General features: G+C 32.9%; 1 protein-coding gene across 1 annotated transcript; it reads right to left on the minus strand.

Annotated features, from left to right (window-relative positions):
- Nucleotides 1-158: 158 nt before the first annotated feature.
- LOC114345661 (phospholipid phosphatase 1) lies at nucleotides 159-16,816 on the minus strand. Its single transcript, XM_028296458.2, has 3 exons — nucleotides 16,519-16,816; nucleotides 3,360-3,838; nucleotides 159-531 (listed from the first exon to the last, which is right to left on the minus strand). Exons 1-3 carry the CDS (start codon nucleotides 16,652-16,654, stop codon nucleotides 232-234), a joined length of 915 nt encoding a protein of 304 aa, XP_028152259.1. The 5' UTR covers nucleotides 16,655-16,816; the 3' UTR covers nucleotides 159-231.
- Between the last annotated feature and the right edge of the window lie 8,103 nt (nucleotides 16,817-24,919).

The following is a 24,919-nucleotide window of genomic DNA, read 5'->3' on the forward strand; positions in this document are numbered from 1 at the left end:
ACGAATATCAAGTCGGTGATAATCTTCGAGCCATCGCATTTAAAAATATCGGGTGTATTAAAAAATCAATATTTAAACTAATATCTACTTAAAGGAAGTTGTTTTCGTTATGTTAAGAAACACATCAAACAATATGTCAACGCAATAAACATTCAAAATAAAAAAGTAAAATATTGTATTACCTAAAATACATATAAATAAATAAATACAATAACAACAAATAATTATTGTTTAGAGTTCAAAACTTAAATTAGTGTTAACACCATTTCCATTAAGTGGCACTTCCCGTTCCAAACAAATATTGCAAATAGGAACATTGTTTTCTTTAATTTTTTCATGCAGCACTTTTATCGTGTATACCGCAAAGACAATTCCAAGCACGCTACCTGCCAATACGTCCCACCAATGATGTCTTCTGTCGGTGATTCTGGACAATGAGCACACCATGGACCAGGTAAGACAAACAGAAATTAGGAATGGTCGCATGATGTAACCAGAGTTGACAGTTGTCATTCTTACGTGAACTACGTACTGAAAATCAAAATGAACTTACATACATTGTTACTAAAAAAATAGTGTGATTATGAGGTTTCTTAATAGCTCTCCCAACAATAAAAATAAAGTAAAATAATAGACTATTTATAAACCTATTATATTTAAACTTATTGATACGATGTGATTCTTCTTTCTTATTTAGATGCTGTTTCTATATTCAGACGTTGGCCATCATCATGTTTACAATTTCCTGAAACCTTTCTCTATCGGCTGCTGTGCGAAATATTGCTTCTACTGTGAAACGACACCATTGTGTAATATTATGCATCCTCTTTCCCTCCAATTTTCCTTATATTACAAGGAGAACGAGCTGGTATTTAGGTCTTTTAATTCAATGGCCAAAGTATTTTGTTTGTCTCCTCTTTATGATCTTTACGAGCAGAGGTTCTGAATTCATTATTTTAAGAACCTCTTCATTGGAAGTGTGAGAAACCCACAATATTTAGAATGCTTCTAATTTATTAAGCCTTGTGGTTTTTAATGTTCACTTCTTACAATCATATAATAGCATAGACCACATATTATAACATTTGAGGACTTTCATGCGAATATACCTAATATATTTAGAGCTGCTGCTGTAAGTAAAATAAGAATTGCTATGTTAATATCCACCCTTCAATAGAAGATAGAACCTTGATAGAAGAAGAATTCAAATATCCATCGACAGATTTATGTTTCATAATACTGGTTTCTAGGTCATAAATCATTACGTAATATTTAGATCATGGTTATTATTTCTTGATCAGAGTCACAATGTATATTTAACCAGCTGCCAAGATATTTAAAATAGTTTACACCTTCTATCTCCTCTCCATTAAGAGAAAGTAGACCTTCATGTATATTAATCTTTCCAATTGCCATCCACTGTCTTTGAAACTTAAATTTTAAGGCCTCTCCGTTAACTTACTAGAGTTACTAAAGACTTGCAAATTTTCTGCAAAATTGATTGTATCGTCAGCCTATCTGATATTGACTTCTTCTCCACCTAGCCTTTTACTCCATCTTGTCTGTCATCCAAAGCCACCATAAAGATTTTTTACACATATCACGTTTATTGGGTAGTTTTTCAGTACGATCGTCTCCAATCTGCATAGAGGCTACTTGATTGTAATATAAGTATTTTAGCAGTCTTATATATCGTACTGGTCAAGTTCTGCAGCCCGCAGGCAATCGAAAAATGTATCGTGTTGAACTCTGTCGAATGCCTTTTCGAAGTCGGTGAAACAAGCATAAACGTTCTTTCGGAACTCAACATTTTTTTTTTTTTGGAAGAGAACGCGCATACAAAATAGTGCCTCTCTAGTTAGTTCCTAGATCACTTCTACACTCTATCACAATACTTTTGCACAGAAGAAATACTCTGTTTTGCATAATTCGTAAAAGTATCTTAAGTGTATGGCTCATCAAACTGATTAGTCTAAAATCGCTGCATTTGGTGGGCCTGTTTTCTTTGGTAATGTTGTAAACAATGACTCCAACCAATCATTTGGTATTTTTCTTCGTTGTAAATTTTATTAAAGAAAGTGGTTAAGTAGGTAATGTTTTCCTCGTCCAAAAGTTTAAGTAGCTCAACCGGGATTTCATCTGGTCCAGGTAATTTATTATTTTAAGCTTACTATATGGCTTTTCTAACTTCTAATATCAGTATACTGGGACCTCTCTCTAACTTGTTAACACAGTAAGTTAGTATACATACATATTATGTATGTAGGTATGTGTAGCATTTTCTCGAGACGCATCGTCAAAAACGTTACTGATGTAGGTACCTATCTCTCCAATTCTTTGCACTGTTGTTCTTGATTACAAGTTTAATAGTAAACAGATGTTCCAGTTGTTAATTCGCGCATCATTCTTCTTTAATTTCTCTCTTTTTATGTGTTTCTCCCATTCGCTCACTCTCTCTATGTTACCTGCCTCTCTCTATGCGTCAAACATTTTCTTCAAATCCATTCACAAATAAGTAAAACTAATGAATCCACAAGGAAAGAAAAGTTTTCCTGTAGTTGGCTGTATACCATCAATCACAAAAATTGTAATAAATCCTTTGTAAAAGGTATAAAATTTATTAAAATCCCTAAAGGGCTACATCAGAACAAAACGTTTTCGATTTTGTTACAAAATCATCATCAGTGTAAGACAGTCTGGATGCTAGCTGAGCCACCAAAGAAATATAGGGGTAATAACCCTTCAAATATAAAATGTATGCTTTACAGATGCATATTTACTTAAAATGCCTTGTGATGGGCAAAAGGCAACAGGAATAATGCCCTAAGGTAAGGTATTTAAATTCCCAATATGTGGGATGCAAAAAAAATGAGTTTACATTTCGATGACTTTATGGCAACTGCTCAGTTGCATACAACTGTATACACAGTTGCCATAAAGTCATCGAAATATAAACTCAATTTTTTTGCATCCCACATGTTGGGAATTTAAATACCTTACCTTAGGGCATTATTCCTGTTCAATTTTTTTGCATCCCACATGTTGGGAATTTAAATACCTTACCTTAGGGCATTATTCCTGTTGCCTTTTGCCCATCACAAGGCATTTTAAGTAAATATGCATCTGTAAAGCATACATTTTATATTTGAAGGGTTATTACCCCTATATTTCTTTGGTGGCTCAGTTAGCATCCAGACTGTCTTACACTGATGATGATTTTGTAATAAAATCGAAAACGTTTTGTTCTGATGTAGCCCTTTAGGGATTTTAATAAATTTTATACCTTTTACAAAGGATTTATTCCAATTTTTAAAACTAATGCTCTCTACTTTAAGAAAAAAAATTATAGAAATACTTACTGCTGAGAATATTCCAATAAACCAAGCAATTGAAGAGTGTCCCGATGGGAATGACAAAGAGGAGTCAACCAAAAATGAAGGTTCAAATTCTGTTGACGTACAGGTATAAGTTTCTATAAACGTCCCTATAGAACAGTTCTTCGCAGTGTCCGGCTCACAGGTATCCAAAAAATGGGGCCTGTGTTCACCAACTAATACTTTCCCTATTGACGTAACCAGTAAAGTTAAAGTCGCGCCTACTGAAGATTCACTAACGTAGAATGCTACAGCATGCAGGTTGATTTGCTTTATCGACTGATGGGCCAGCAGTTCTGTAACTAGTACCATCACTATCACTAGAAGAGGAGCTGTTAATCCCAATGTGACTGGAGTAATTGTATCACCGGTATATTTATGTGATATAAGAGGATCTCCACAATAAAAACCTTGTTGTACTGCAGGTATTGTACCAAACTCCAAGAGAACGATCATCAATACAGCTGTAAAAAAATATGTATTCTAAATTTATAACAGTATACAGGGTGAGTCACCACTAACGGGACGGAAGATTACAGCGAAATGGTAAAAGATTTGTAAAAAATTTTAAATGAATAGTTTGTAAGTTGATAAAAGCTACATTCTAAAATTATTTTAAAATATATAGGATGTCCCAATAAATGGCGACGTATCAAAGTTATATCTTTTCTTATGAAACACCCTGTATTTTATTGCATTTTTAATTGTCCGCAAAATATAAGGTATAGTTTCATAAGGCTTCCCTATACTTATGTACAGAGTGTTCGGAGTTATGTTGACTTTTCTTAAAATTTAAAGTTTTAATAGAAGACTTATTCTCAAGTTATTTAAGAAATTACAAAAAAAATACTTTTAAATTTAAATAATTGGATACTGGTCGAATGTATTCTATTATTGATTATTACGCATTTATTTACAGAGTGTTCAAAATTTACAGTTTCATTATTGGATTATTCAATATGTCATATTATCCTTATTTTAAATGGAACACCATGTATATTAATAAATAATTATACTAAAGAGATTTACCTCTTTCGAATGATGTATGGATGTCCTATACCTAGGTCTCACAGTTTTTGCGTAATTTGCAATTATTTAAATTCTTAATCGGTAAATCGATTTTAAAACAAAAGATGTAGTTAATTAAGGTCATTGTATATATGACATTGTCATTTTATTACAGTACGGTCAGGTAATTATCAAAAATATAAACATTTGTGTATGATATTCAAATTTAATTGTTACTAAAAATGAACAATCACGCTATCTCCGAAAGCCACCTAGGTCACCAAGATCCAGGATTGACAAAGATGGATTTTTTAAACGGGGTTTTATTAGAAATATTGTATATTATACTACACTTCCTACTACCTACTCCAGATGATATGCAATTAAGAATTTCAAACGCTTTTTCGTCTATAACACCCTCTATGTAAAATAATGTAAGCAAATCATTTAAAGATAATATCGCTTGTTGTATTGCACAAGAAAGCAAACATTTTTAACATTTATTGCATAACTGATAATTTTTTACTTATAGTAATTGATGGTTCATTTTGTATTATTTATGTATTTGTTTTATAAATTTCTTTGTTTCGTTATGTATTTAATTATTTTCAATAACGAAAAAATTTATTTTACAAATCAGCATATAAAAGTATACATTTTTATTTACAACTACACTCGTTTATACCAACTATGCCAAGATATTGGGTTTAAAAATCGAGGGTGACTCTAAAACAAATATTTTTAAAATCGATTTACCGTTTAAGAAAATTGTAAATTACGCAAAAACTATGACTCCTAGTTATAGAAATAGAACATCCATATACCATTCGAAAGAGAAACCTTTGTTTAGTATAATAAATCATTTATATACGGTGTTCTATTTAAATTAAGCACCATATGACACATTGAATAATCCAATAATAAAACTGTAAATTTTGAACACCCTGTAAATAAATGGGTAATAATCAATCATGGAATACATTAATTATAAGATAATTGCCAGACCGTACTGTCATGAAATGACAATGCGGTACAATGACATTAATTAACTACATCTTTTGTTTTAAAATGGATTTACAGATTAATAATTTAAAGAATTGTAAATTACGCAAAAACTATGAGACCTAGGTATAGGACATCCATATACCATTAGAAAGAGGTAAATTTGTTTAGTATAATTGTTTACTCATATACATGGTATTCTATTTAAAATAAGCATCATATGACACATTGAATGATCCAATAATGAAACTGTAAATTGTGAACACTAGTTGTGGATGTGGTGAAGAATTTTCAGAATTTCACGTAAATTTTAATACAACAGATCTAAAACAAATTACAATAACTTGAATGTAAGGAGTAAAAATGTTCGTTCATCGAAGCGTTGGTTTTGTGTATATTCTCGTCGTTATGTACTTTTTCGTCACCCAGTAACCCTGGCAAATGAACTTGGGTCACTTCGTTCGGCAATCTTCGGTAATACGCACTTGTACAATAATTGGCAGAGTCTAATAAATTTCAAAGTCAATGTACTTAACATATACTCCCCCACCTTGAAACCCCAAAGACCGGGTTTCAATAAAAAGTCTTAAAGAAAAAGTCAAAGATCATATTAATTATAGTTTTCAAACAAAAGTTATTGATCTTGGTTAGGCAGAACACATAATTTCACAACCGGTCGTTTAATCTCACCAGAGTTTGTCTTTATCACAACCGACCGCACAATATTGTCACTTCCGGTGTAGGTTTTTAAAATTCTGCCTAACTGCCACTTCAAGGGAGGAAGTCCATCATCCTTTACTAGAACCATGCGTCCAGGCTGGATCAGCTGTTGGCAATTCTCCTTCCACTTGACCCGCTGCTGAAGATGGGATACATATTCTTTGGACCATCTTGTCCAAAAGTGCTGTAATATCTGTTGCACCCTTTGGAATCTTGAAAGACGATTTTCATTAATGTCCATTAAGTTTTGTTGTGGTATACTCGTCAATGAAGATCCAATTAATAAGTGTGCAGGAGTAAGAGGGTTAGGGTCATTTGGGTCATTAGAAAGAGGATAGAGTGGTCTAGAATTGAGACAAGCCTCTATTTGATATAAAACCGTGGTAAATTCTTCAAATGTTAAAATTGCATTACCTACTACACGTTTCATGTGGTGCTTAACTGATTTAATGTTTGACTCCCATAATCCACCGAAGTGGGGAGCACGTGGAGTAATGAAATGCCATTGAATACCGTCGATTGAGAGGTCTGTAATAATGTGATCAGCATTTGTGTTAAAAAATTGTCTGAGTTCATTATTTGCTCCCACGAAAGTGCTGCCGTTATCTGAAAATATTTCGGAGCATTTACCGCGTCGGGCCGTGAATCGGCGTAATGCCGCTAAGAAGCATTCTGTCGTGAGATCACTGACAACTTCTAAATGTATAGCCTTACTGGCGAAGCAAATAAAGAGAGCAATATAAGCTTTAGAAGTTTTGTAATTACGACCCTTTCTATCTCGTAATAAAACGGGACCAGCATAATCGACACCAGAAACCGTGAAGGGACGTGAAGGGGTAACTCGTGACTCCGGAAGATTGCCCATAAGATACTGTTCGGGTTTATTGTTAAATCTAAAACATCGGACACAATCACGAACAATTTTTCGAACCAAATTGCGCCCTGATATTGGCCAGTAATTTTCTCTTAAGGAAGCAAGAAGTGCTTGAGGACCAATATGTAAAAGTTTCAAATGCTCATGGCGAGCAATGAGTATCGTGAGGCGATCTTTCTGAGGTAGGACTATGGGGTGTTTCTTGTTAAAATCAAATGACGAATGATGTAAACGACCGCCAACGCGTATTAATTTTGTTGTTGTATCAAAGAATGGAGTTAGGCCAAGAAGTTTACTTCTTTTGTCAATTTGGTTGGAATTGGAAAGTGCATCATAATCATATGGAAATGACTGACGTTGTACGAACCTAATTAAGGTTAAAAGGGAATTATTGAGTTCTATTGTGGTCAAGGGACCTGTTATTCGTAAATGTTTATGAATCGACAGATTGTCTTTAAATCTTAAGACATAAGCAAAGACGCGTGTTAGTTTATTTAATGAAGAATATTTGTAGTAAAAGGTAAATTCGTTGTTGATGTGATGAAACACAAGAGTTTTGTTACGCAGTTCAGGTAATTCAGAAGTTATACAAACTTCTTGATGTTTTGTATATTGAGGCCATTCTTCTTGAGGCAAAGTGAGCCAAGAAGGGCCATGAAACCATATGTGGGAATTACTGAGCGAAGAAGGACTTATACCTCGTGACAGTAGATCTGCTGGATTATCATAAGTATTAATATATTTCCAAAATTCAGGGTTGGTCAGTTTATGTATTTGTGATACTCGATTTGCTATAAAAGTCTTAAGTAAATGGGGAGAGGTGTTTATCCATGAAATAACAATTTTAGAGTCAGTCCAATACGTAATGTTTTTAAAGGAGACATTTACAGATGAAGTGACCTTTTCGACAAGTTCAGAAAGTAGTGATGCCCCACAAAGTTCGAGTCTTGGAATGGTTACAAGTTTCATAGGAGAAACTCGAGTTTTAGCACAATAAAGATTTGAAGTGTAATTTCCAAATGTATCTGTGCAGCATATGTAAATACATGCACCGTAAGCCGCCTCCGAGGCGTCAGAAAACCCATGAAGTTGAACAGAAACTGGGTTAGAAGAAAGTACATGTCTAGGTATTTTTAAAGTGTTTAATTTTGTAAGTTCGAAGTAGTATTTCGACCAAAGTGTGTAAATACTTTCAGGAACAGATTCATCCCAACTTATCTTGAGTTTCCAGAGCTCTTTAAGAATAATTTTCGATATAACTGTTACGGGTGAAAGTAACCCCAAAGGATCAAATATTTGTGCTGTACAGGATAAAATCTGTCTTTTGCTAATCTTTAAGTTAATTGTGGAGATATTTATAGAATATTGTAGGGAATCACAAGACGGATTCCAAAGTAATCCTAGTGTTTTTTTATGTTCGTCAGAACCAAAATGCAAAAAATCAGGATCAGAATGATTTTGTAGAGACGAATCATTGGTAGTCCATTTTCTCAGAGGAAAACCGTAGGAAGATAATAAATATGAAATAGTTTCCTTGATTTCTCGGAGTTCTTCCGATGTGTCACAACCAGTTAATAGATCATCTACATAAAAATCGTGCAAAATTATAGAGGAAATTTTTGGGTATTCGGAAATATGTCGATGAGCAATTTCATGAAGAGACCTAATGGCAAGAAACGCTGCTGATGCAGTACCGTAGGTAACAGTATTCAGTGTATAAGCAGAAATTTCATCATTTTTATTAAATCTCCAAAGGATCTTTTGAAGGTAACGTTGTTCAGGAGTAAGGAAAACCTGACGATACATTTTAGTTATATCTGCACCCAGTACGAATTTATGTTGACGAAATCTAAGTAAAATGTAAAATAAATTATCTTGTAAATGAGGGCCGACATACATGATGTCATTTAATGAGTAGCCTGTGGTAGTTTTCGCACTACCATCAAATACAACTCTTAACTTTGTAGTGGTTGAAGTTTCTTTTAAAACGCAGTGATGAGGTAAGAAGAATCCCGAATTATCATTAGTGTCATTTATTAGGGACATGTGACCAAGTTTAATGTACTCACGTATGAAGTCATGATATTCTAATTTCAATTGAATGTTATTTTCAAGTTTTCTCTCTAAGTTTAAAAAACGTTTTTTGGCAGTAGTTAGAGAATCCCCTAAAACTGATGGAGATTCCTTTAGTGGAAGAGTAGTGATAAAACGACCATCACAATGGCGAGAAATATGCTGCTTAAAATGATTTTCACAATAGATGTCTTCTTCGGAAACAAACTTAGTTTTAGGACACTCCTCTAATTCCCAAAACTTTGTGAGCTGTGAATCTAATTCACTGGTAGAAGAAAAGTAACAATTATGTTGGGGGTGGTGTTGAATATTTGTTGGAATTGGGCCAGAAATTATCCAACCAAGAGTGGTTTTTTGAATGATCGGTAACCCAGGACCAAGTTTGATTTGTCCCACGCTTAAAATATCCCAAAATGTGTCAGCTCCAATAAGAAGGTCTACTGGACCAGGTTTTTCAAAATTCTGGTCAGCTAGAAGTAATTTTGTTGGAATATTGAGCTGGGAACGATTGATCTGTATGTAAGGTAAATTACTTGTTATGTTGGGCAAAATTAGACAAGATATTTTTTTCGAGAAATTGTTAATATCTGATTTAAATGTTAGTGATGTCCGGAAGTTAATATTGTGAGTTAATTGATTAATTCCCGAGATCGAAGTGTTGATTTTTTCCTTTGAAAGTTGTAAAATATCACAAAATTTCTCAGATATAAAGTTGGATTGACTTCCGTTGTCCAAGAGTACTCTGCATTTATGTGAGTTGCCGAACTTGTCAAAAACGTTAACAACAGCAGTTGAGAGTAGAATATACGGTTTAATAGCAGTGTGAACACTTGAGCTTATATGATGTGTTGAAGAGAAGTTAGAGGTAGAAGTAGATTCATTTGACTGCAGCCCAGTGTTTGGAACATTGGAAGGTAATGAAGATTGAGAAGAATTGTTTTCTGTGGAAACTGAATTTGAGGATTGTGAATTCTCGAAGTGTAACAGAGTGTGATGGATCTTTCCACATTTTCTACAACCAGTAGAACGACAATCCTTAGTACGATGGCATGTGCCAAGACAATTAAGGCATAAACGTAGACGTTTTGCATTGTTTAACCTATTAGTAGGATTTAGTTTTAAGAAGTCAGGACAATAATATATTTTATGTTCCTTGTTACAAAAGTTGCATTTAAACCTATTCTCTGTGTTAGAAACAAAGGCTCTTGTTTCAGACTTATTACCTTTGTATCGTGGTGAATTTTGATCCTGTTTATTATCATTGTAGTTATCTAATGACTCTAAGATACGACATCGTTCTTTTAAAAATTTCAGTAAATCATCTAAAACTGGTAGGTTGTCTTTACAATTTTGTGACTCCCAAGAGCGTCTTGTTGAGTTATCAAATTTTGTTGTTAACAAATAAATAATCAAATCATCCCAGTGTTTAGTGGGGCGTTTTAAAACTTCTAAAGCACGTAAATGTTTTTGTGTATTGTCTAGAAGTTGTCTGAGACCTTGATTTGATTCTTTTGTGACTAGTGGTAGGTTAAAGAGAGCTTTAATGTGATTGTTTACAAGTAACTGTTTATTTTCAAATCTTTCGATCAATAAACTCCAAGCAATGTCGTAGTTTGCATCGCAGACTTGCAAAGATTTAATAGTGTCGGCAGCTATGCCACGTAATGACAGACGTAAGTAATGAAACTTTTGTACATTGGAAAGTGAAGTATCATCATTAATAATAGAATTAAAACTGTCGCGAAAGAAGAGGAATTGATCAAACGATCCATCAAATGTAGCTAGATTCAATGGAGGTAACTTAATGTTGCTTGTATTTGTAGGCCTAGCTGCTATTGAACCATTGACACTACGTGAATCAGACGTTTCAGTAGGTCGTCTAGATAAAATAAGTTTTTTGATGTCAGATATTATTTTAAAATATCTGTCCTCAAAAGTCTGCCTTTCAATGGCATGTAATGTGTCATAATTTTCCTCGCAGTCAGGATCATCAGTTTCAATAAGCATCTGAACCTCATTAAAAACATCTAAAAGCCCTTCGGCTTTGAATAATCGCATTTCTAAATCTACGAGGTCGATAATTTCATTATTTTCTATACTTCGAAAATATGTTGTTAAACGTGTAAGAGCACCTTTAGTGGCCATTCTCTTTGTTTTGTTTTGGTCTGACATTTTTGACAATTTGACCAAAATTTATGAGGATGCAAAATAATTAAATATTATGTATGTATGTGGCGTATATTATTATACAGAGATAAACAATCAAAATGTGTTTGATGTTTAAAGAAATAAATATTTGATCTTCGATGAATGTAATTAAATAAAAAGAAATGATTTATTCAAGTGCAGAAAACGGAAATAAATGTTTTGTAATTCAATTATTATGTACGTAAGAATTATTATTAACGTTTAGTTACGATCTGTCATCATAAAATAAAAAATCAGCTAGCACATTCACAATGAATACGAGAGTAGGTAAAACGTCAAATATGTCACTATTCGAAATAAATATATTAATTTAGATTGAAACTCATGTACTTAAAATATTTATCAAATAGAGACTGAAAAAATGTGAAACTATAAAAAGGATTCAGTATTCAGTGTTGTAAATAATGTAGCTTCCTGGGGTTGATACAGCGGGTCAAGTACGACGTCGGTTCGTAGAATGTAAAGCTGCTATTTTCTTTTGTAGTTCTGCTGGCACTGTAGATTCGTTGTTCGAAGGACCAATAGTTGTGGATGTGGTGAAGAATTTTCAGAATTTCACGTAAATTTTAATACAACAGATCTAAAACAAATTACAATAACTTGAATGTAAGGAGTAAAAATGTTCGTTCATCGAAGCGTTGGTTTTGTGTATATTCTCGTCGTTATGTACTTTTTCGTCACCCAGTAACCCTGGCAAATGAACTTGGGTCACTTCGTTCGGCAATCTTCGGTAATACGCACTTGTACAATAATTGGCAGAGTCTAATAAATTTCAAAGTCAATGTACTTAACAAACACCCTGTAAATAAATGTGTAATAATCAATCATGGAATACATTAAACCAATATTCAACTATTTAGATGTACAAGCAATTTTTTTATAATTTCTTAAATAACTTCGGAATAAGCCTTTTTTTAAAACTCTACATTTTAAGAAAAGTCAACATACCTCTGAACACTCTATACATAGGTATAGGGAAGCCTTATGAAACTATACCTTATTTTTTAGGGACAATTAAAAAATGCAATAAAATATAGGGTGTTCCATAAGAAAAAATATAACTTTGATACGCCGCCATTTATTGGGACACCCTGTATATTTCAAAATAATTTTAAAATGTAGCTTTGATCAACTTACAAACTATTAATTTAAAAATTTTTTCAAATCTTTTACCATTTCGCTGTTATCTTCCGTCCCGTTAGTGGTGACTCACCCTGTATACATATTTGTTTTTGTTTTCTAGTTAAGTTTGCTTTTAATCTTAATCTACCACTATCTGATGAGCAAAGAAAAAGGAATTGAGCAATGTTAAGAATAGGAAAAGAGCAAGAACGAAAGATAAACCCGCAATAGACACAAGAGAGGATATGTTCATGGGAGCATGGAATGTAAGAACTCCTTACGAAACTGGCAAATTGGAGTAAATAAACTAAGATATTGATAAGTATAATTTAGACAATGTTATATTAAGCGAAATACAATGAAATAAAAGAAGATCAACCCGAGTAGGAGACCAACAACTAATGATATAAAAAAAACTATAAAAAATTTTTATAAAGAATTTTATGGTTTTTTGTAATAAATGGTATACAGCCAACTACAGGAAATTTTTTTTCCTCGTGGATAACTAATGATATGTTCTGGCAACACAAACGTAAATAATAAACAATAAAATTGAGTGGCAATACTGTTAGCCCAAAAGGGAAGCAGGGCTCTAATAGAGTGGGATCCAGTATCTGAAAGAATTACTTGGGAGAGACTGAAGGCTATATACTATAACCTAGTAGTGCTATGTTCGTATATGCCCCTAAAAATAAAAGCGACGAAGATGAGAAAGAATTTTACTAACAAAGGGATTAATAATAAATATAGAAGAGATATGAATATAATGATGAAAGGCTTTAATGCTAAAATAGGCAATGATAATACAGGATATGAACAAGTGAAGGAAAAGGAGGGAATAGGTGAGAGAAACACCTATATTATTCACAATAGTGAACACAATAGTTTTGTATGTTCATTTTTTGAACAAAATGAACTTATAATAGGTGGAAGTATCTTTAAACATAAGTTGATACATAAGGAAACATAGAAATCACCAAAAGGGAAGTACAAGAACCAAACAGACCACATAACAATGGAATATAAATAGAGAAGCTGGTTGCAAGATGTCAGGAGCTTAAGAGGTGCTGATGTGAGGTCAGACAAGATGCTAGTTAGAGCGAACTTAAGAATGAAATTAGCCAAATTTTGAAATTAGAGATGGAAACCAAAAAACCAACAGAAGGAACAAATACGACGTCGATGTCCTAAAACAAGAAAGTATAAGAAATAAATCCATTGAGAAACTGGCAATAAACCGAACTATATCACAACAAACTGGAAAGCCAGTCTAAGAAACATGGAAGTATTTTACAGAAGTAATGATAAATACAGCAAGATAAACGATCAAATTGAAAAAAAAGACAAAATAAAAAATGGAAAACTAACGATACTTTACAACTGATGAAAGAAAGGAGGAAAAAATCAAAGAAAATATCTCGCACAAGGAAGGATCGGAAATCCAAGGCCAAAACGCAGGAGCAAAAAACAAGCCAGAGAAGATAAAAAAGAAAGTTCATAGATGAGATGCTAAATATATTAGATAAAACAGTACACGAAAACGTCCTGCGAACACATAATATACAATCATAAGAAACCTAACAGAAAAAGAGCACAAAGAAATATACGAGAAGTAGAGTATAAACAAGCAAACAGAATAAGAAATGAAATAATACAAGTCGTAGACAATGAAGTAGAATCACCGGAGCTAAAAGAATATTACTTTACAGAGCAGAAACATGGAAAGAGGACGAAACTACAACTAAAAAACTGCAAATATTTGTAAACAAATTTTAAAGAAAAACCCTGAGAATATATCTACTGGGCAAACTAACATGTACTACAGTCAATGAAACAAAATGGAAATGAATTGGTCATACTTTGAGGAAAGATACAAGCAACATAGCAAGACAAGCGCTTGAATACCAACCGTAGTGGAAAAGAAACAGAGGAAGACCAAACAACAGCTGGAAAAGAACCACAACGAGAGAACACGAAAAAATTGGACTAAAATGGGGTTAAGTCAAAAACAGAGCAACAAATAGAAGAGAATGGAAGGAACTAGTACACCGTTTATCCAGACAATAAACAAGATAGAAGGTGCGCTGACCCGGCCGCTAATTTACAAAAGCTATACTAATTCAGTCATGGGAACGATTGAATTCGAGTAGGTTTTGTATGCAGAATATTAGTTACATATTCTATACTATAACGGTCCAAAATTAACTGTATTGGTGTAGGATTTGTAAGCGAAATTTTTGATTATTATTGAGTAAATATCTATACTGTTTCAGTCATGGATGTATAAATAAAGATTTATACGTTTATATAAAGACTAAGATACAATCATCAGGTATCAAATTTTATTAATAGTATACTAGGTATGTCAAAAAATATGATTTTCTCTCAAGAGTGAAGCACCTTTATATTCCACAATATTGAAACTTGTTATTATCTAAAGTTGTTTGGAATTAAAAATTATGTTCTAATGCGCAATTACATTCTTCTAATTGAAAACAATTTTTTTGAAGATACAAAACATAATTTTTATTTAAATATGATAACTTCGAAATTGTTAATTTGACCAAAAAAATATATTCTTTATAAAAAGTTTTGCACGTTCTACAAAATAAGCGTCAATCATAATATTTCACATTTTATCAATTTTATACGGGGTGTGTCAAAAAATGACTTTCGCTCAAGAGTAAAGTACTTTTATTTTGCACAATATTGAAAAATTTTGTTATAAAAAGTTGTTCAGATTTAAAAAACATGTATGAGTATACAATTACATCTTTTAAGAAATATTGGGATCTATAAAGGTACTTTACTCTTTAACGATATTCATATTTTTTTGACAAACCTCGTTTAAAATTGATACAATTTGATAAATTATGGTTGTATCTTAGTTTTCACACCATACAAATAGTTTTTATAAAGAATAACTTTTTTTTCGTAAAACTAATAATTTCGGAGTCATTATAAATAAAAATGATGTTGGTTATCTGTAATTTGAGAAAAAGTTTCAATTTTCCTTTCAATTAGAAGAATGTAATGCATAACATTATTTTTAAGTCCAAACAAATTTTCGTAATAACAATTTTTAATCTTGTGAAATATATACAGGTAGATACTTTACTCATGAGATACATTCATATTTTTTGACATTCCTCGTATCCTATTGATAAAACTTGATAGCAGATGATTGCATCTCAGGTTTTAGACCACGCAGAACTTTTTATGAAGAATTAATTTTTTTCGTAAAATTAATAATAAAAAAGTTTTCCATATGGTTCCAACTTACAGGGACATACTGTACTGTATATACTCGTACATTAGTAGTTATTCAATTGTTTTTATTTTTAATCATATCCAAATATATACATATTATTCATTTTAATTTTCAAAATATATCTAAATTTTATGATAAAATAATAAATCCACTTAAGTAAATATGGGCCATTCCACGAATATACGTCTGTTCCAGACCATCGCGACAACGAATATTTTAGTGTGCAACATAAGAAGTACGAAACTAAATTGCAAATTACATTCTTGTTTATTGAAATAATTTTTAGAGCCATTTACTTTCGTACTTCTTCTGTTGCACACTAAAATATTCGTTGTTGCGATGGTCTGGAACAGACGTATATTCGTGGAATGGTCCATACTTGATTAGTTTTACTTACATGACTGAAACAGTATAGACATTTACTCAATAATAATCAAAAATTTTGCTTACAAATCCTACACCAATACAGTTAATTTGTGGACCGTAATAGTATAGAATATGTAACTAATATTGTGCTTACAAAACCTACTCGAATTCAGTCGCTCCCATGACTAAATTAGTATAGCTTTTGTAAATTCGCGACCCGGCCAGTCAGCAATCTTACACTTTTGGCCAAGAAACCAAGAAACTCCTAAGCGCACAATACTCCACAGGGGGGATGAAACTAAAAGGTGAGATCTGATGAGTCCTAGTAAAACATTACAGCGTGTGATCATAGCAAGTAAACAGTTTACTTCAAGCAGCAGCAAGGAGCGTTACTTCCTGACTTGACAATGGCAAGTGTGACCGTACCGAAACGTAGGTAGTCAAGGCAATGGGTTTTCTGAAAATTTCCTATTTACCTATAAAGTAAAATAAAAACTTACCAAAAATGCTTACAAAAGTGTTAAGCACATAAGCTAATGTTATTTGAGTTCCATGTATAGTTCCGACGACCACTTTTTGTGGCCTTAACGAAAGTTTTGGTTCCTGTATACCTAACGTTGATAAGATGACACCCATGTTAATCACAAGAAATATTAACTACCAGTAAACGTTATTTAAAATAGCAAATTTTGACAGACTCATATCTTTTTTATTTACTTCTTTTAGGTGCTAAAATAAGTAAGATTAATTATTGTAAGACACAATCTCATGTAGATACGTTCGTTGATTAAATATTAGTGTTGAATAATTTGTTAACTGATAAGATATCAAAATGTGAAAACTAGAACGATATGGTAGATGTTGACACAATGAGTTTAAAGTATGTTTGCATAGACGGCACTTAAACAAAAAATTGTAATTCTAGAGAACAATATACGGAAAAACTACAAATTCATGTAAATGAAGCTCTAAAATAATTATGTCATACCAGAGTTTTTTTTTATTTTTCTATTTAGCTAATGCCTCGACAACTAATGGCCATTGGCATGGTAGGTACGGTGAATTTTTGCAGTTAGGTACCTAGTGTCATGTGTAGTGTGTGTGTTGAGTAAGTCTCTTGTTACTTTCATTGTCTTTGCAAAGAGACGCTCATTGTATCTGAACGTCTGGGGTCCCTCTGTCATACCAGAGTTAATATTAGTGAGCCATGAAAATAACACCTACAGAATATGAATTTCTTCATTCTGAACACCAAACCTTACAATCAGAATTTAGGAATCCGCTACAACCACCATCCAATACCATCCCTCTGATCCCCCTTTCTATATCGAGCAATATCCAATCACAATCTCAAAACGACCCACTGATCATCTCTCACACTCCACAGTATTCACCGTCACAATCTTTGTTGGGCCCTCAACTTTCACAAAATTCACCTTCTCAAACTTCCCAACTATAAGGTGAATCCAGAGAGCCATTCATTCTACTACATCTAGAAAATTCAAAGCAAATCATGAATACTCGATTTAAACACCATGTACGCTTACTTCATACACCATACTTGGAAAAATCCTGGAGATAGATCTAGAAATCAAATCGATTATATCATCACAAATATTTGCTGTAGATAATCAATCCAAACAGACAGATCAAATCCAGGGACGATATGCGAATCAGATCATACTTTCCTCGCAAGTAAAGGAAAGCTCAAATATAAAGTGTCCAACAAACTAAAGGAGATAAAAGGATAGAACTAAGAAAGACGGACGATCTTCTCCAAGAAGTGCAAAAAATGTATGCCCTCTATTCGTAAGGGTACATCACAAGAAATGTGGGATACCATTAAACTTTGTGTAACAACACCAATTAATCGCTTAAAGCTAAATAATCCTATGAAACAGAAACACTGGATAACAGATGAAACCCTTGAAATAATTGAGAATAAAAGAAATCTTTGTCAAAGTGGTGTACCTACATAGTGAAACGGAAAAAGTGAGTTTAAAAACCTCAACAGAGAAATAAAACAAAAATGCAAGACTGTTTAACGAAACCCTGAAAACCAAAATAGAAGATATAGCAGAGAAATGGAGATAATATTGCCAGGACCTATATAAAAATGATCAATGCCAAGAACTTGTTCACCAAATCCCTAAAGAAATGAAAGAAGGACCTAATATACTCGAGAATGACATAAGCCTGGCGATCAGTAAACTCAAATATAACAATGTGCCATGTACAAATATGATAATAGCAAATGTGTTCAAGGCCATAAAAGAATCCGGGATAAAATAGCTTCACTTGCTCTGTACATATGACATTCCAAGCAACGGCCCGATGACTGGCCAAAATCTACAATAACGTCAATACATAAAAAGGCAGCTTCCATAAATCCGATAATTATAGAACCATCTGCAAGTGAACATTAAGAAAACTGAAACCATGTGTATTGAAGGCCTCCAGATTTGGTACAGTCATGGCCCTGATAGAAGAATACCGGGCTATTCCCCAGGCAAGAATAACACATCTTTATTCGATGCCAAACAGATTGCGAGCAGTCGTTGCTGCGAGGGGTGGAATACCCGCTATTGAATTGTTTTGTTTTGTTGTTAATTTTGTTTTTTATTGTTAATTTTACTGCGTTTCATATTTCTAATTAAATAAACCTTCAAAGCAGTGTTTTATTTACCTCTTTTACAAGAAAAGAGATATTCGGATAATTCAAAAAACAAAGTCTTAGGGATACCTCCAGGATAACATTAAAGGAGTATGAAACAAAATCAACTCTCCAATTTTTCCACATAATTTTTTAAAGTTTGGAAAGAATACAACGTTTCCATTCACCCTCTATAATGCCATCTAAGCAAAAAATTTTTGTTACCTAAATAATAACAAACGACACCAAAACATATACATATAAACTGTTGCAGGAATCTTGAAAATCGGAGTACAAATAATAAAGTTATAAATTATCAAACTTAATCAAAAATTTTGGGTGGCGAAATTTTGTGCCGGTGAGTTTATATTATATATAAAATATTTCCAACAACAGAAATAGAAGAAATAAAGAAAAGAAAAGGCTATCAAAATATTTTCTAGGTAAGCGGTATCAAATTAGTATAATATATACACAGACAACCAGCCAGTGATATGGGACAGGTATCTCCCATATCACTGCAACCAGCTGATGTTAATCCAATATAAGGAAAGCCGCCCCTGGAAACAGCTGGGTTGGGATGGCGATGGCATCTCTATCGACCCGAAACTCTTCGATGCGATACGATGCGGCGGTGGCGGTGGTCTAGACCGCACCGGCACTGCCACTACCACCTCCACCACCGCCACGACCGCCACCGACAAATTTATTATAATGTTGCTTATACATCCCCTCAGGCACCAAACATGCTCCATATTCAATTTAAATTCATTAACTTTTTTTCCTCCATCTACAGGGGTGGATGTTGATGGCCCGTAAAAACTAAGTACACAAAACGGGATACGCCGGGGCGATATTGGGATGAGATGAGATTCACTTAGCCGTTCCTTTAGAGAAGGCAAAAAATAGTAATCTTTTGTTTCGGTATAATTAATAACAACAGTCTACAAAACTAAAGAAAATTTGTAGCCTCTGTTTAACCGGAAACCGGAAGGAATATTTAAAGTAAAAGTATATTCTGTTCTTCTTAAAAAGAAGAAAGTTCTCTTCTTGTTAAAAGGCGCGTCGAATTATATATCGCTTGTACTCTTTCGGCGATTTTAAAACAGTAGTTCCAGTTGCAACTCAGAACCGGAAGTCCGAGGTCAAAGGGCACCCATTTAAGATAGGCAAAATGCCCTTACTCACGGAATTCTTTTTTTACCTTCTATGCGGTTAAAAATATGACAGCGCAATTTTAACTCGCTACCTCCCAACCCCCTACCGCCAAATAGTCATCTTTTCGTTTTTATTTTTTTTAAGTGGAATGCAACCAATTTAAAAATTTCAAATTTCATTTAAAAAATTCACCCGCCGAGTTGAGGGTTTTAAAAAACTTGCTTATTTTTCATAGGCTCATAGATTGGGAGTGTATAAAATAAAAATGCATTTTTTGTTCGAAAAAGCGTACAATTTTTGCGGAGATTGCAGCAGGTCAAACTTTTTTGAAGTTACACTTCTTTAAGAGCGTTGGGAGTAAATTTATATGTACGCGAAATCATCAAAATCTTGGTACACGGCGCAGCTTAAACGTTATACGTCCTCTGATTGGGTACTTACAATGACCTGTCAACAATTGTTCAATATGTCGGTTATTTTATTAATACGTCAATGGTTATGGGTAAACAAATTGTATGTAGTATATTAGTTTTTATTATGAGGACAGACAGAAAAAGCAAGTTTATAATTGTAGTGACTTTTTAAACAGTTTTTAAAAGTAACAGGTACGTAATTTTAAATGTTCCAGTATTGTAATAAAATATTAGGACCTACATACCTATTTGGAAAATGTAGGTACCTATAATAGGTAATGCTTTGATTTACATAATTTGATTACCAATACAATTTCTACCAATCTTCATATCTAATAAATTGCTTTATTAGTCTACATTTTGTTGTATTTTAATATTTTAATTCCACAAGAATCAAACTTATTTTATTAAACTAAGAGAATAAGCAACTGTCAAAAAAGTTTAAAACGGTTAGTTGCTATATCTTCCCACATCATTGAAATGTCTCGCTAGCTAAGTTCTGCGTGCGGTGAGTTCAAAATCTAACAACCTTATAGACGCAGGTTCAATTCCCAATGCAAATTTTTATTTTTTTTTAATTTTTTTTATACATTTTATGATTGTAAGTATATTTATTATATTTTTTTTTTCAGAAAATATATATTTAGTTAAAATGTTTGTCAACAATTATTGTTCAGAAATCATTTCTTTGTTTCATTTTTCAATGTGTTTGTGTGTGTTTTATTCTTTTATTTTTTTAATTTTTTTTATTGTTTTAATAAAATTTTTTGGAAAGTAGTGAGTATTAAAATTAGTTTAATATTTAAAAAATATATAAATAAACTGTTTAAAGTATATTGATTTTGTTGAAATCATATAATAGAAGTATAACTTCTTACGTGCGTACAAAGTACACACACATTCTTTTTTTATATTCTGTGTATTTAACTCGACTACGAGCCATTTAGTTGAACGGCACCTCACTGAAGTAACCACAGCACTTGCTGGAGCGTGATTGGCAGCGAACGGGTTAATTAAAAAATATATTTCTAGTTTTTTCCAGATTTTTCCCCAATTCCTAAAAATCCTAAAAAACTGGATTTTTAGGATTTTTGGGGATTTTTCTTTTGGAGAATTGTTTAGGACATTCAAAAATTTGGCGAACACGTCCAAATCCCAAAAAACAAGGTTTCTTCAAAAATTTTAAGGGTTTTTGTGAATTTTTGCGAGATTAATTTGAGATCACAATCACAATCTAAACGTGTAAATTTTTTGAAACTTAAATTTATTGCAACCCACCGAAAAAAAAATGAAATTTTTGGGGAAGGGACTGGCGGGCTAAAGCCAGCGAGTTTTTGTGAGTTTTTGTTGGGTTAATCATATGTTTTAAGACCACAATTTATTATAATGTTGCTTAAAAACTAAAGAAAATTTGAAGCCTTCATTAATATAATATGTTCTTCAAAATGGAAATTAAGAGTAGGATATTTAAAACAAGTACTTGGATTTCGCTGGGCCCGATAGCTCAGGAAGTAGGATGTCTGACTTTCAAGCAGAAGGACGGGGATCGAATCCTAGCGCCGGAGACAACATCTATACATTTTTAAAAATGTCTACAGACCCCAGGTCGACTCAGCCTGAATAAAATGAGTACCTTTACTTGGGTAAAACCGGGGGTAATCATAGGCGGTTGAAGGTGATTGATTATTAATACTATTGTTAATAAATCTTTGTTAGAGCCACCGCGCACCCCTTAAGAACGTTCGACAGTCGAACGTTCTTAGGCGGTGCGCGGTAGCTCGTTTATTTCCATGTATAGCAAAATCTGCCGATTGATCTTAGCCGAGCCGATCGCTCTATGCAGATTCAGTGCGCGGCCTGACCTACTTCAAAAACTTGTACTGTGGGAATTGTACTAAAGGAAATTAAAATATTAAAATACAACAAAACATAATGTCTACAGACCCCAGGTCGACTCAGCCTGAATAAAATGAGTACCTTTACTTGGGTAAAACCGGGGGTAATCATAGGCGGTTGAAGGTGATTGATTATTAATACTATTGTTAATAAATCTTTGTTAGAGTCACCGCGCACCCCTTAAGAACGTTCGACAGTCGAACGTTCTTAGGCGGTGCGCGGTAGCTCGTTTATTTCCATGTATAGCAAAATCTGCCGATTGATCTTAGCCGAGCCGATCGCTCTATGCAGATTCAGTGCGCGGCCTGACCTACTTCAAAAACTTGTACTGTGGGAATTGTACTAAAGGAAATTAAAATATTAAAATACAACAAAACATAGAGTAAGAGAACAATAGGTATATTAGATGAAGAGTGGTAGAAATTGTGTTGGTAATCAAATTATGTAAATCAAAGCATTATCTACTAGTTAGGTACATACATTTTCCAAATAGGTAAGTACGTATGTAATTTTTTTATTACAATACTGAAACATTTACAATTAGGTACGTACCTGTTGCTTTTAAAAACTATTTCAAAAGTTACTACAATTATAAACTTGCTTTTGTCTGTGTCCTCACAACGATAAAAACTAATATACAATATTTGTTTATGCATAACCTCCATATCGAACAATTATTGTCATGTCATTTGCATTTAAGCACCCAATCAGAGCAAAGGTATAATGCGTCTGCGCCGGGGAACAAAGTTTTTGATGAATTCGCGAATATTAAATTTCCCTCCCATCGCGCCTAAAGAAGTATAACTTCAAAAATCCGGACACATTAAAAACGGGACATTTTTTATATCTCGAATTTCCTAAACCTGTTGTCCGATTTTAGTGATTCTTTTAATATATTATAACCTTATTCTTTAACAATATCGTTGTAGTAATATTGTTGCTAGACAGTGTAAACTTGTCATTATATACCGGGTGTACCAATCAAACTGAGTTTTTTTCTTAAAGATTGCGACACCCTGTGGAACATTCTAGTATTTATAAAATACAGAAATTAAAACCCAACTATAGCCTTAGGTTTTCTTAAAATTTTGTTTTTTGATTCATTCACTTATGTAGGATAATAAAAAAGTTAGGTACCTATTATAACAACTAGCCATGTTTTTCATCAACACAGTGCGTTTTTAAATAAGTATGACAAACTTTAAGTGGTAATTCTGCATGAAAAAATAATGGCTTTGCTTTATAAAAGTATGTTCGCAAATGCTTCATTTCCGAGATACGTGGTGTTGAAATTTTTCTTACAAAAGGACGATTTATGTATTGCTCTAAAACCGGTTGATATACGCAAATGAAATTTGGTGGATTTTAAGAGGTAGTTATTGCGCATTTTTTTACATACAATTAAGAATTTTATATTCTCCATTGGCGCGCATACGGGTAATATGACCCGTACGGGTAATGGTCTGAATATTTTTAAAGAAAAATTAGTACGCCACAGAGATATTTCAAATTAAAAATAATTTTTGAATTTCTAGTTCAATTTACAATAAAAAATCTTTCTTACCTTTTTTCATATGAGGCGCCGTTTTTATACAAAAAAATAAAACATGAAAGTTTCTATGCATATGGAAACTACATTGAAATACTTTGTAAGCGTTGTTAAGATATTTTATTTTTTTGCATAAAAACGGCGCCTCATATGAAAAAAAGACAAATAAAATTTTTTGTTGTAAATTGACCGGGAAATTTAAAAATGATTTTTAATTTGAAATATTTCAGTGGCGTACTAATTTTTTTCTTTAAAAAATTTAGACCATTACCGGTACGGGTCATATTACCCGTATGCGCGCCAATGGAGAATATAAAATTCTTAATTGTATGTCAAAAAATGCGCAATAGCTACCTCTTAAAACCCACCAAATTTCATTTGAATATTTTAACCGGTTTTAGAGCAATACCTAAATCGTCAGTACGTAAGAAAGATTTCAACATCCCGTATCTCGGGATCAAATTATTTGCGAACAGACGTTTGTAAAGCAAACTATCATTATTTTTTATGTAGAATTGCCCCTTAAAGTTTGTTATACTTATTTGAAAACACCCTGTGTTGATGAAAAACATGGCTAGTTGTTAAAGTACCCAACTTTTTTATTATCCAACATAAGCGAATGAATAAAAAACCAAAACCTGAGGCTATAGTTGGATTTTAATTTCATTATTTTATAAATGCAAGAATATTCCACAGGGTGTGGCGAACTTTGAGAAAAAACTCAGTTTGATTGGTACACCTGGTATACAATTACAATTTACCTGTCTAGCAACAGTATGATTACAGCCATATTGTTAAAGAATAAGGTTTACGAAATTCGAGACATCAAAAATGACCCATTTTTACGGATTTTTTTGACCAGGAGTGTTTTTACTAGAGAAACAATATTAAGTCATTTATATAAGATTTATTTAAGACAATACTGAATAAAAGTTTTTCAATGTTATCACACAAAGGTTTCATAGACCTAAAAAAAATACACGAATCTTGTTGGGACTGTGAATTTTCGCGTCTCTGAAATCTTATTCTTGTCGTAATCAGGATAGCATTGTGTTATGTTCCTTTAATCTCAATTCAACCTTGTCTTTAGAGACGCACCACTGTTTTGTGTCCCATCTTTTGAGTGGTGAGAATAATTAGTTGGAAGAACGACACAGTAGATGTTATCTTAATATTCAGAGGCACGTTTGTGAAAGACGCGTGAGCATAAATATAGAAAGTAAGTAGGTATT

Source organism: Diabrotica virgifera, chromosome 2, assembly GCF_917563875.1.
Source record: "Diabrotica virgifera virgifera chromosome 2, PGI_DIABVI_V3a".
Lineage (NCBI taxonomy): Eukaryota > Metazoa > Arthropoda > Insecta > Coleoptera > Chrysomelidae > Diabrotica > Diabrotica virgifera.